The sequence below is a fragment of the Strongylocentrotus purpuratus genome, unplaced genomic scaffold (assembly GCF_000002235.5).
Source record: "Strongylocentrotus purpuratus isolate Spur 01 unplaced genomic scaffold, Spur_5.0 spur5_scaffold_8, whole genome shotgun sequence".
Classification (NCBI taxonomy): Eukaryota; Metazoa; Echinodermata; class Echinoidea; order Camarodonta; family Strongylocentrotidae; genus Strongylocentrotus; species Strongylocentrotus purpuratus.
Window position 1 is genome coordinate 15,247,352 of NW_022145614.1, and position 13,927 is coordinate 15,261,278.

The 13,927-nt window shown below is 41.3% G+C and overlaps 2 protein-coding genes across 2 annotated transcripts; both read left to right on the top strand.

The window, feature by feature from the left end:
- The first annotated feature begins 5,656 nt into the window (after nucleotides 1–5,656).
- LOC115920255 lies at nucleotides 5,657–6,634 on the top strand. The gene has a single exon (XM_030975660.1). It carries the CDS (start codon nucleotides 5,657–5,659, stop codon nucleotides 6,632–6,634), a length of 978 nt encoding a protein of 325 aa, XP_030831520.1.
- A 68-nt stretch (nucleotides 6,635–6,702) lies between these two features.
- LOC100889640 lies at nucleotides 6,703–11,334 on the top strand. The gene has a single exon (XM_003731795.2). The coding sequence runs from the start codon at nucleotides 6,703–6,705 to the stop codon at nucleotides 11,332–11,334; it is 4,632 nt and encodes a 1,543-aa protein (XP_003731843.2).
- Nucleotides 11,335–13,927: the final 2,593 nt, after the last annotated feature.

The window sequence follows — 13,927 nt, forward strand, 5'->3', positions numbered from 1 at the left end:
ACCCTCACCTAAAACCAAACTACGACTCTCACCCTAACTTTAAATTTTTTAACCCCCCCCCCCCAAAAAAAAAAAAAAGCCCATAGCAATTATTGCCGCCGGAAGATCATTCCATCATTTTTCGCGTCTCAATCTACATGTATGAACGCGGGTCAACGCGGAATGACAAGAAACCCCGGAGACAACACCGCGGGTATCTGGTTACTCCAAAAACCCTGCTTGCTTGGTGCATAGTTCATCCGGAGAAATGCACGGTTCATCCATGATGAGCACAACAACGGATGATGAACAATGGAATTATTCAGTGGATGTGTGCAGGCATTCCCTTGTGGTGCATAAAATGATGACCTTCCCATCACTTTCTATTATGATGACTCTACCATTGCAATCAAGGAGGGACCCATGCATCCATGACTGGAAATTCATTTTGCGAGTGTAGACGGCGGGGAATTGAACTTTCTCTTTCCCCCTTTTTTTACTCGAAAACCATAATTGCTTGAATATCGAATGACAGAATCCATCTCATTTTCAGTACGGGGCTGGAGATCAATAAACGAGGCAAACAAATTAATCCTTTGTCCTTCTGTGTGCAGAATGGTAAACCCGATTGTTTCTGCTTTTATAATTTGAAAATAAATAATAAAAACAGAAGAGAAGAGGGCTCGATGCATGCCGAGGATCAATTCATATTTTCTTGTATTGGCCCGAATAAAAATATATTACTAAAATCTCACTAATAATATATCAAACATGATGCATCAATATTCGTAAATAATAATTAAGAATTAGATCATATACCAAGAACGAAGCTTTAGCTTGGTTACCGAGGAACTTCTAGATTTCATACTGTTTGGTTGACCTCACTGAAGGGTCAATTAGTGAGAGCTGCAGCAAGAGCACTCACCCCCCCCCCCCCACATCTTCCTCTCAATGGCGCCAGCTCATGATTGATTATATTGCATACAATCTCCTTTCTGTGTAAGGGGGGTTCTTCTCGCAGAGATACGTGTATGTCATTCAAAGTAGACCTACATCGATTCGAAGTTCACTATCCAGGGGTTCATTCAATTCAGGCAGAGTTTCACATGTACATGTAGTGTACATGTAATATGCTTGGAACAGAAAGAGATCTCTCTTATATAAAATTACGCCACGCACACTTTTTAAATAAAAATACTTGGATAATATGCAAAATGTGTAAACCCATCATAATATAAACAAAATCTAGACCATTAGTCCCCCCCCCCCCTACATGACCATGTACACGCTCATTTCGAGACAAATTGAATACAAAAATGCGTAAAAAGAGATACACCTGTAAGAACACAAAGTCATGTTGGGTGGTCCAAATCATATTAAAACTTGGATAATGAGAATTTCGTTGACCTAACCAACTCTATGTACACATGCCCCTATAGTCAATCAGTTTCGTAACTTTTGTAACGTTCGTCTCAATTCAGAATGTAGCAATGTTTTTGGGGGTACATGATTATTTCATACTTAAAATACGGGATCATTACAGTAGAGTTGAGGAGGGGTGCACTGATCGCTTCTTCGTGCCCCTCTATGTATTCACTGCCTTGTATTTTCAATCACACTGCTGAACGCGCATGTATTATGCACACATAAAAGGAGGACCGCTAAACCTATTCATAATGACCCTCGGACTAACAAAGCCCACTCGCTCAATGGGGCCTGACCAAATTTGCATAAGCAACCATGAATGATCGATTTGAAATAGGTAAACACTGTACTTCATATCAAATCATTTTGGATTAACTTTTTATGGGCTGGTCTCATGAGGATGAATATGGAATGCTCATTAGGCTATTAACAGTATGTTCACAGTTTACTCTGCAACTCACATAAAACCATTCATGTTATTATTCTATACCAAGCCTTCCAGCGGCGACATGAAATACGGCCTGGATCTGGATCTGTGAATAATTATTAACGTATCAATTCTATGACCCATTTTATGGAGTGTTGTGTAGAGACCGGGCGTGAGCCAACCTTTGTTAGAGCTCTTTTTGAAGAATCAATTTGGCAGTTGACCTTTCCATTTTAATATAGGCAAATTATCTCATTTTACCATGTCTACTGTCTGTCTAGCATACCGGTAGGATAGATAGTATCAATTTAATCTATATATCACACACTGGATGGAATACAAAGTGCATGTAAATGATTTAATAGTTAATGTATTTATGACCCCCCCCCCCCCCCTCTCCGCCATGTGATGCATGTGCCAAGCAAAGTCCATGGATGTCATTAGTCACGAGTGGCAATTTATAGCAATTTCATTTTGATAACAGATTTCCATAAGCATTAAGTAAACTATTCCATGTATGATAATGTTTGATTGTAGCAGAAATATAAGTACATGCAGGATTCATTAGTGAGTGTAGGCAGTGGGCACTAGAGGCCCCCTATACTCTATACTATAGTACCATCAAATTAACTCACCCTTCTCATAATTTAGTTAACAAAAAGGTACTTTGTCAAATCTTGTCAAAGATTTCATTGTTGTATTTATATACATGTACATGTAACCATGACCCATATTTCATATTTTGCAACCCCCCCCCCCCCCTTGCAAAGATATGGACCCTCCCCTTCACAAAAGTTATGGTGGGGTAGAACTATAGAAATAGTACAAGCATTAGTAGTGCTCAGTACTTTAAAAAAAGCTTAGAATGTGCAAATGTAGTAGTAGTTTTGTAGTAGTTGTAGTAGAAGTAGTAAGCACTGTAAATGTAATACTATATACATTATCAGCAGTAGAAGTAGAAGTAGTACTAGTAGAATTTAGAAGTCATGTAGTGGTAGTCATTTGAGCCATTCTGTTGAACAATAAATACCACTTTCAAACATTAAAAAGTCTTAACATCAATTATAAATCATAAAGAGCGTAACATAACATCCTGAAACTTTTATTAAAAACATGATATAAATTGTATTTAATATGCACTTCTAATTCTATCGAAATTAAACATGAACATTATAGGATTCAGTGAAACTTGTTCTGCCCTTCCCCCTTTTTACTATCATCCTCATCTTTCCATCTCAATGCATTTCCCAAAAAATGTTAAATTTCAAGAGCCTATTTGATTATTAATATTATACCCGATGATTCAGAATGACCATGTCGAAAGCTATGTATGATACATGTGCAATAATATGCGCGCGGGTACACAAAAATTCTGTGCAGTATTACTCTCTCAATCATTATACTCCCAGTTGAAGTTGCAACATCCATCCACACACAAAATTACATGATGCAGATTCCTCCAGTGGAAATGCAAGGAACTTACCAGTCTCCACATTTTGATTCGTTGAGACCGTCCCAGACACTAAGACCAGCGTTACAAGAACGTGAAGTGGCACCAAATAACCCATTTTGTGTTTCACAGTTTGACGTCGAGTGAAATGTCTGTGAATTCAATCCTATTCCGTCTTACAACGTCTGTGGAAAATGACTGACCCAGTTTCCTACACAGGAACTCCGTGATGTACTAACTCCGATGCCGTACGGCTGCTACGGTGCGGGCGAAGAGCGATTTCAAGATGTGGAGCTAACAACCCAAGTTTCGTCGGTTTTCGAAGTTGAGGCGCTCAGTCACAGCTCCGTAAAACATGAAAAATGAACGAATCTTTACCATGCAAGCAGTATCAATGTTTATTATACATTATCCTGTACGTATTCCTGGGATTTGCAGCTTGGAATAAGATACTAAATGGGCGAAAAAGCAAAAATACATCAATGCTTGGCAAATCACTGCAAACCGTTCGATCACCCCTACACAGTTTTTCTCGTAGAATCTTCGCTACATGTATATGCGCTGGATGCATGCACGACGGAGATACGAAGGCGACGACTTCAGTACGGCGCGTACGTACGGGTACGGTGGTGCACCTGGCGCCGAAGCTTGCATCAACTGAAGTGTTTATATCCGTATATTTTAGCTGACCATATATTTTTAGCTCCTGAAAGTGTAAAAATCCGTAGTTGAGAGTTCACTGTATGCTATAAATGAGATAATTCATGTACTAGAAAGGTTGAAAACGGCAGGATTTGATGATACTTCGCTCAGTTTTTCCTTACACCGGGCCACAACAGCAGAAACACTATTGCTGTGTATGCATTGTGTGTGTGTTGGAGTGTAGTATAGTAGTGTGTGAGCGAGTTCACTGATGCGGTTTCGTTCACAATGCGACACTATGTGGGGCTCCATTGAGAAACGCACACCTACACACATACACACACGAAGTCATTTGTTTACATTCCCCCTCAAAAAATGCATAGTACTTCTGAATCTGAACTAAAAAATACTCCTGTAGATGCCAAACTAATGCAAGAGCGCCATCTCTTGTCGGTTTTTAAAATTCAATAAGTTTGAGGGGAGGTAAAGCGCGAATAATCACTGGCAGTAACCCTTGGAAACAAGACAGAATTTTAACCTCTTCTCCCTACTTCATATTTCCGTTTTATGATCTTGTTTGGTTTTGGACAACAATTGGAATGGATGCAATCATTGTATAATAACATTGTGATCGACCCGACGTGAGTAACGTAAAATGTGGTTATAGTAAAGGCTTCAAAATTAAAGTTTTCGAGACATTATATTGGTATTCGACAATTGATTTCTACACTTGCAATTGCAATTCTACAGTACGGTACGTGGATTGACGATGTACGTGTGAATAGTGTCAGATTGCGAGATATTAAAGGGCGGAACGGAGCTGAGAGGAGCGTTGAAACTATAATAAGGTGAACTTGGGTTCTTGGCCAGTCAAAGGTGATCGTGAACAACAAGGGACCAGTGCAGTACCAGTCTGATAAATGAGAATATGACTAGAGAGGTCTATGAGTATGAATAGAGCATGATCACTTGTGGGTGTATTTTAAGTCGAAAGAATGACGTGATTGGACAGAATACAGTCAGAGAATTAATGTCTAGGTCTAAGCCTAGACCTCCAGACCTAGTCTAAAAATGGAGAACTAAAGACAGACTATCTGACTACTTCAAGGTCATTTTGCACCCACATTCTAAGTTAAAATTCTAGTTTCACAAGCTAACAGAGGAAGGCCTAACGATGTTAAATAAAGAGACTGGTTAGCATTCAGGAATCTGTTGAAAAGGATAAAGAAATTGGAATCCTGAAATATCTACTTGAGATGTAGACGTAGAATCTACAGTGACTAAGACTAGATTTCTAGACTCCAGTCTAGTCTATAGAGGTTAGACCAGATCTACATTATATTTAGATGCCCAGAAGGCCAGATGTTACGGTTGATTTGAATGGACAAATGTCAGTCAGAGATTAGCCAAGAATGGAGAATATGTCTACTGGCTACTGCTCTTAATTACAGAAGGCTAGAGTAGAGGGTCTAGTCTAGTGGCATACATACTAGACTACTAGTGGAGCTATTTCAGGAAGTTTTTGGAAATCAGAAATATGCCGGTTAGCTGCAGCTGATATCGCCTGAGTTACAAGCGGTGCAGAATATGGAAAGAGGCTGGAAAACCTGCAACAGTGAATGTGGTATAGAAGAATAAGCACATGAAATGCATACTTGAAAGCCTTAGGTTGACAGCAGCCGTCATGGATACAGCCCCACATTAGGATTGTTGTGTCAGTGGATCAGATCATCATGGAAGGGCAGGATGAACAAGATCCAGCTACTAGTATTCGGATGGACCCGTTACTGCATGATCGAGACCCATGGATGGAAGTCAACCAACTGTTTGACTCTCCTTCAATGAACGCAGGAAAACATTCAGCGATGGAGAGGGTTGAAGTAGATGACAGTGTATCTCAAGTATCAAGCAAATCAACATCACATTCCAGGAAATTTTTGATGGAAACAGCCATGAAGAGAGCAGAATTGCAAGCAAAGTTGAAGAGTTTAAAAAGGAAACAGGAGCTCGAGAAAGAAGAGCAGGACTTAATAAGAAGAAAGGAGCAACTTGCTGTTGAGACCGAATTAGCTGCAGCTACAGCCCAAGCAGCAGCATTACAGCAGTTCGACGATACGGTAGCTTTTCACCAGCCACCTGCATTACCAACCTTTGCTCATGTAACACATGAAAGTGATAGGAACCAAACAAGTCACAAAGTCAAGAATGCAGATTGCTCAGAAGAGAGTTCAACGCAAGGACGCAAGAACCGAGAACATTTGCAAGATGTACGAGTAAGTGGAACAAATTCTGATAGTGATGTTGATTGGGTAGAGCTGCAGCGACAACAAACCCAACTTACGTATATGCTCTTAGAATGTCATATGAAGTCCGCCTTACCGCAAAGGAACATTCAGCCTTTCGACGGGAATCCCCTGAACTACCACGCCTTTAAGAGGGCTTTTCAGCATGTAATAGAGTCCAAGACATCGGAGGACTCTGACAAACTATATTATTTGGAACAATATACTAGGGGAAAGGCGAATGAGATGGTCAGAAGCTGCATGTATGGAGGTGATTCCAAGGCAGCATTCAACAAGGCAACAATGCTGCTAGAAAGCAAGTTTGGCGATAAGCATCATGTTCTGGACTCTATGATCATCAAGGCAATGGCATGGCCAAACATTAGAGGTGAGGATCCGGAGGCCTGCTTAGTTATTCATTGTTTGTGACTGAGCTAGGCAATTTGGCTAAGGACCTACACCTTCAACAGGAGATTGACCACGCACAACACTTGAAGATGGTCATATCAAAGCTGCCGTTCAGGCTGAGAGATAGATGGAGGAGCTATGTCGACGGCATACTCCAGAATCGGGACGAGCCACTCTCATTCAAAGACGTGGTTAGTTTCATTAGTAAACAGGCCCGGATAATCAACAACCCTATCTATGGCAATATTGTAGGACCTGCCAGAGCTGGAGAAACGCAGACAAAGACAAAACCCTTTCCAGGGAAGAAACAGGGCTTCAGCTCCAGCATGAAGAAGAGCGAGGAAGCGAAGTGTTTGTATTGTGACATGGAAAATCACCTTACAGCAGAATGCAAGGCCCTAGGAAAGAAACCTCATGAGGAGAAACTTGCATTTTGCAAATCCAAAGGACTGTGCTTTGCCTGCCTTCAGTCTTCACATCTTGCCAGGGACTGTAAACAGAGGACGACCTGCAAGATTTGTCAAAGGTTACACCCCACCCTTCTTCATAGAGATTGGGCACCATCGAAACAAGTGAAAAGGAATGGTGAATCAGAGAAACAACGTACTAATGACGACGTTGGAGCTAATAGGAAGAAGGAGGAAAGCTTGGAAGGACAAACAGAAGGAGAAGAAATTGGAAATGAAAATTTCCCAGACGTAAAGCGCACGTTATCCAACCGCACTTCTATGCAGGACTCCCAACCGGCCATTGTGCCTGTGACTGTACGCTCAAAGCAGACAGGGAAATGTGTACACACATACGCATTCATTGACAACGGGAGTAACGCAACTTTCTGCACAGAAGAGTTAAAAAACAAACTAAATGCCAGAGGAAGAACGCGCACTATCCAGCTTCAAACATTAACAGATGATAAGCTGGTCAAGACCTGCATACTGCAAGACCTGGAGGTAGCTGATGTGAATGAGAACACATATATACCACTTTCTGACGTCTACATACAGCCCATCCCTGTAGACAAGTCAGACATACCGAGAAGGAATGACATTGCAAGATGGCCCTACTTACAAGAAATAAACTTGCCGGAGATCAATGCAGACGTGGGCATCCTCATTGGCAATAACGTCCCTAAAGCAATGGAACCACTGCAGGTTATCAATAGTCAGAACGACGGACCATTCGCTTGCAAATCTATCATAGGGTGGATGGTTTTTGGAAGCTGCAAGCAAGAGAGAAGTGGGTCCAAGATAGCCTCCCACAGAGTCCACGTGATGGAAGATATTCAGCAACAGCTAAATAATCTCTACAACACTGAGTTTTCAGAACGCTTGATGGAAGATAAAGTCGAAGAATCCAAAGAGGATAAACGATTTATGGAAAAGGTTGAAGGATCCATCAAGCTAACACAAGGGCATTACCAAATCGGACTGCCATTCAAGGGAGACGTCGACCTGCCCAACAACAGGCCCATGGCAGAGCAGAGACTCAACCACCTGCAGAGGAAGTTCGCAAGACAGCCGCAGTTCCATAGGGAGTATGCAGGGTTTATGGATAAGGTGCTGAACAAACAGTACGCTGAAAGAGTACCAGAAGACGAGTTCCTTAGAGAAGATGGAAAGATGTGGTTTATTCCTCACCACGGTGTATATCACCCACAGAAGCAAAAAATTAGAGTGGTGTATGACTGTGCAGCTTCTTTCAAGGGCAAGTCACTGAATGACAATCTTCTACAGGGGCCGGACCTCACAAATAGTTTGGTGGGTGTATTAACAAGGTTTCGTCAAGACCGCATAGCAGTAATGGCAGACATAGAAGCCATGTTCTCACAAGTGAAACTGCTAAAGGAAGAAAAGGATCTACATCGATTTCTGTGGTGGCCAGATGGCAATGTCGCTCAACCTATTGAGGAATACCGCATGACTGTTCATGTGTTTGGGGCTAGATCTTCACCAGCTTGTGCCAATTATGCCCTGAAGCGCACAGCAGAAGACTTTGCAGAGGACAAGGTGGCACATATCATCAAGCGCAACTTTTATGTTGACGATTGTTTGTACTCAAGCTCAACAGTCCAGGAAGCTGCAGAGCTATCAGAGGGCCTACAAGAAGCCTGTAAGAAAGGAGGATTCCACCTCACAAAATGGGTGAGCAATGACAGAAGAGTATTGAATGCCATACCCAAGGAGGAGAGAGCAAGTACAGTGCAGGAGCTAGACTTTGACAAGGATAAGTTGCCAACAGAGAGGGCACTTGGCATGCTGTGGCATACAGATGAAGATGTTTTCAGTTTCAAGATTCAGCTGAAAGACAAGCTAGCCACAAGGAGGGGTATCTTGTCAACAGTGTGCTCCCTGTTCGATCCACTAGGATGTGCTTCCCCAGTGCTACTCCCTGCAAAGCACTTACTTCAGACCCTCTGCCGACTAGGATTAGGATGGGACGAGACGATTCCACCAGACCTGCTGAAAAAATGGGAAACATGGAAAAGAGAACTCCCAAGACTGTCAGACTTTAAACTTTCCAGGTGTTTGAAGCCAGAGGGGTATGAAAACCCAAAGTCTGTGACACTGCACCATTTTGCAGATGCAAGTGAGAAGGGATATGGAACAGTGTCATACTTGCGAATGGTGAATACCAGGGATGAAGTCCAATGCTCATTCCTCTTGAGCAAATCTAGAGTGGCCCCTCTTAAACAGACGTCGATCCCGAGAATGGAGCTTACAGCCGCCACGGTAGCAGTAAGGATAGACAAAATGGTAAAACAAGAACTTGACATCCCAGTAGATGAGACCTTCTTCTGGACTGATAGTACCTCTGTACTACAGTATATCCAAAGCGAAACAGGGAGGTTTAAGACATTCGTCGCCAACCGAGTTGCCCTGATACAAGAAGGATCTGAATCAAGTCAATGGCACCACATAGAAACTTCGCTGAATCCGGCAGATGTATGCTCCAGGGGAGTCAAGGTAGATCGATTCCTAGCAATGAGATTCTGGAAGGAAGGACCCGAATTTCTTCAAGCTTCAGAGGACCAGTGGCCTAAGCAACCCAGAAATGCATCACACGACGTAAACAATGATCCCGAGGTGAAGAAGAAGAAGATGTACGTTACAGAGGTCTCGGAAGTAACGGCCAGTGAGAGCAAATGTATGGCCACTGCTGTGAGCAAAGAGGAAGAAGATGATGTCCTGGAAAGATTGATCAACCATTATTCAGACTGGTACCACCTCAGAAAGGGAGTAGCATGGCTACTAAAATTGAAAGGGCTGCTGAAAGAGAAAATGAAAGGTCAGCAGAACACACGAGAGAATCCACCCATGTTATTGACAGTGGAAGATATTAGACAAGCTGAGGAAGCAATACTGATACACGTTCAAGACAGAGCGTTCCCAGTAGAGGTTGTGGCTTTGAGGAAACAGGCACACGATGTCAACCAAAGGACAGGAAGGTTGCAGCCAGGGGTCAGAAAATCAAGCCCTATCTACAAATTAGACCCTCAGATGGACAATGGCCTACTTAGAGTAGGAGGAAGACTTAACAAGGCAGCCTTGCCTGAAGAAGCAAAACATCCAGTCATCCTACCAAAGAGAGGACATGTGTCTGAACTCATCTTGCGGCACATTCATGAAAACTCAGGACATATGGGAAGAAACTATGTCTTGGCAAAACTCCAGCAACGATATCACATAGTTGGTGCAATTTCAGCCATCAGGAAAGTCGTCAAGAAATGTGTCAAGTGCCGACGTCAAAGAGGGCGGGTAATCCAACAGAAGATGGCCGACCTACCCATAGACCGACTGAGACCGGACGATCCACCTTTTACACGAGTTGGAGTCGATTATTTTGGGCCGATAGGAGTGAAAAGAGGACGCTCTACAGTCAAGAGATATGGCGTAGTGTTCACTTGCCTCGCCATTCGGGCCATACACATAGAGAAGGCTGATTCACTAGATACGGATTCCTGTATCGCAGCAATTCAGAGATTTATTGCTCGAAGAGGAGCAGTCAGAGAAATGAGATCGGACAATGGAACGAACTTGGTTGGGGCTGAGAAAGAACTAAGAAAAGAACTTGAGAGCTGGAACCAGGCCCAGCTCAGCAACTCACTATTGCAAGTAAACATCAAGTGGACCTTTAATCCACCTGGAGGTTCACACCACGGGGGCGTATGGGAGAGACAGATCAGGACGATTCGACAGCTGCTCTTCTTCCTTACCAAACAGCAGACCATGACGGATGAAAGTTTGCAGACACTCTTCTGTGAAATAGAAGGCATTATCAATTGCAGACCCATCACCAGGGTTTCAGACGATGCTAACGATCTAGAGGCTCTGACACCAAACAAGCTCCTGACGTTGAAGGCTACCCCGATGTTACCCCCATCGGTTAGTAGGCAGACCGACTGCTACGCACGACGTAGATGGCGGCAGGTTCAATATCTGGCAGACGTCTTCTGGCGACGTTGGCTGAGAGAGTACTTGCCGCAGCTCCAGGCCAGGCAGAAGTGGGTACATCCTAGTCGCAACATCCAGGTTGGTGACGTAGTGCTGGTAGTGAACGAGACAGCACCTCGTAACTTCTGGCTCATGGGAGTAATCATCGGCATCACTCCAGATCGACAGGGAATGGTTCGACGGGCGGAGGTGAAGACCAAGACGGGCACCTATTCGCGACCCATCAGCAAACTGTGTCTCCTCTTGGAAGGAGATTCAAGAGCACTTTGAATTTGTGAAATTGTGATTCCATAAGAGATATACGCTATTGAGACACCTTTTAAGTTTCTTCACGGGACCAACTCATCAAATTTTGGAGCAAGTCAAGTTGGAAATCAATTTTGGAGTCCGTTTGTGATAATTATATGTGTGAAGTAATAAGTGGTGCGAGCCTAGCGCCGCCATAATAAAGCTCAAGTCTATATTTGGATCAATCGCGAAGCCTTTAATTGTTGGATCACAAGCTTGGAAAATGTTGATTTTAGAAAAGATTATCATTGTGATATATGGTGCGAGCCTAGCGCCGCCACTTCATGTATTTACCAAGTGAAATGTTTTCATTGGACCAAACGCGAATTTGTTCACTAGGAGTCACAAGTTGGACCACTCTGCACCTTCTATTCTGTCGCGTAATCAAGCCGTAGAGATGGCAGCAGAGGCACAGAGTATGCAGATTCGAAAAAGACTAAAAGACTTGATTATTGTGCAAAATCTGGCTATCATGGACTGACTAAGGAATAAACTCAGACTTTGGACATTTAAAAGAAAAAGTCAGATTATTTGAACATGATATAGACAGAGACTCAGTGAAAATGCATTTTATGTATACATGTAGAAAAGATTCTTGCCAATTTGAATGCTATTTCTAACAGTTTCATAAGCATATTTTGTTATTCAGTGAATTGCATTTGAGGAGTGTAAAATGTATGTACAATGTACCTTTGAAATGGTGGGCACAGTGACACAGATGTCTTTTAGAAGTTGAAAGAGAAGATAATAGAAATATTGAATATGTAAAATATATGAATTATTGTTTGATCATCTATGATGTAATTGCTAGAATATGAATATTTAAATTTAAATTTCTGTGACAGAAAAAAGGGAGTAGAAAACAAAAGTCAAATACAAAACTTTGGGTCATGTTCCACTTTTCAGGTAAATATTTGTCAGGAACTCAGGAGAGAAAAATCTTGCATGTATTTAAAATGTCATATGAGATATTTGGAAGCATATTTTGTGTTGCTTTTAAAGTGTAGATTTATGTGAAGTGCATGATTATAAAAGGCAATGGGTTATTATTTTGAAGGATACAATGTAAAGATTTTTTAGGAATCAAGGAATGTATATAATGTGCATATTTGTGTTGACGCAAATATTTGGTGTACAGGTTATTTTAAAGCAGATGCTATTTTGGTTCTGAGACAAAATTTCAAAGAGTTTATACAAGACGATAAAAATTGTATTACGGGCATTAATAGTGCTTAGTGAAGGCAGAACTGTACACACTTGACTATTTTGAAGACGTTAATGTTTTATAGCAAATGAGTTCGTTGTATATAATTAGAGGTGAAATAATTTTGCTATGTTCAGATTTAGTGTCAGGATATTTACATTTGGAAAGTTCTTTTATAGAAATGGCAGTGTTTGATAGCATGATTTGAACAAATCGTGTCATTTGCTTTGTTGTTACATAGCTACTGTACATATAAAACGACACTTTGCATGCTTAGTTTGCACGAAAGAAATGCTTTACTGCATTCGTTAGAAGGGACATGACATTCGATTGTGTTGTTTATTTGTACAAATTCTGAAAGAGACAGAAAATAACGAAAGTCCAAAATTATTGCGAACATTGTTAAAAAAGGGATTCAACTCAGTGACAAGAGTTTGAATCAAGACTAGTCATCTGATGACATGTTTCGATAAGGAGAGTTGTTTGATAGTCTTAGTCCACAGTATACTTCTGAATTCAGTGGAACTTGAAAGTGTACACCCTAAAATAAGAGGTAGTGGTTAATCTAGTTCTTAACCATTTTAAATCTTTGTTGCGATATTGTGGCTCTCATTGTCATTGTTTTTATTGTAGTTTGAGTAGAATTTAGAGTTGGACAGATTTACGACCAAAGCATATTATTGTTACCAAGATTCTATTGATAGCTAAGGCCTGATTTCATTGTGCATGTCTTTATTATATCGGTGCAAAACAAAATTCAGTTTATCTGTGCTATGTATTGGAGTCAACAGTACTTGCCTTTTTTAAGATAGGGCTGCATTGCAGCATTCCAGAGTGTTTTCTTAAGGTGCCAACATCATTTATAGTGAGTTTACAAGTTACTAACCTATGCAAAAATCTTTCATTTTGTGACACAAGCGGGCTTTCTTGTCCAAAGATAGTAAAAAGAGCCACAAGAGGGACATTGGTTGGGTTTTGTTTGACAAACTGATAATAATCAGGAGTATAGACATTCATAAGCTAGTTAAAGGTTAAATTGTCATTGGTATTTTCTAAATGATGGCATTGAGGTGTTTTTTGTGTCATGTAGGTGTTGTGGCATGTTAGAGCCACAGTTATGCATATTTTATTGCATTGAGTTACGTGTATATAGTTTGACTTTGAAAAGGTTTTGAGTTTTTATTAGCAGGAACTTTGAAAATAATACAGGAATAAGATTTAATCAGAATGATTCGAGAAAGCCATATGGTTATTATTGTTTTTTGGAAGTATAATTAAGAAAAGGTGTAATTTTCTGTCGGCTTGCCTCTGAAAATTAAGGGGCCGGAAATGTAGATGCCAAACTAATGCAAGAGCGCCATCTCTTGTCGG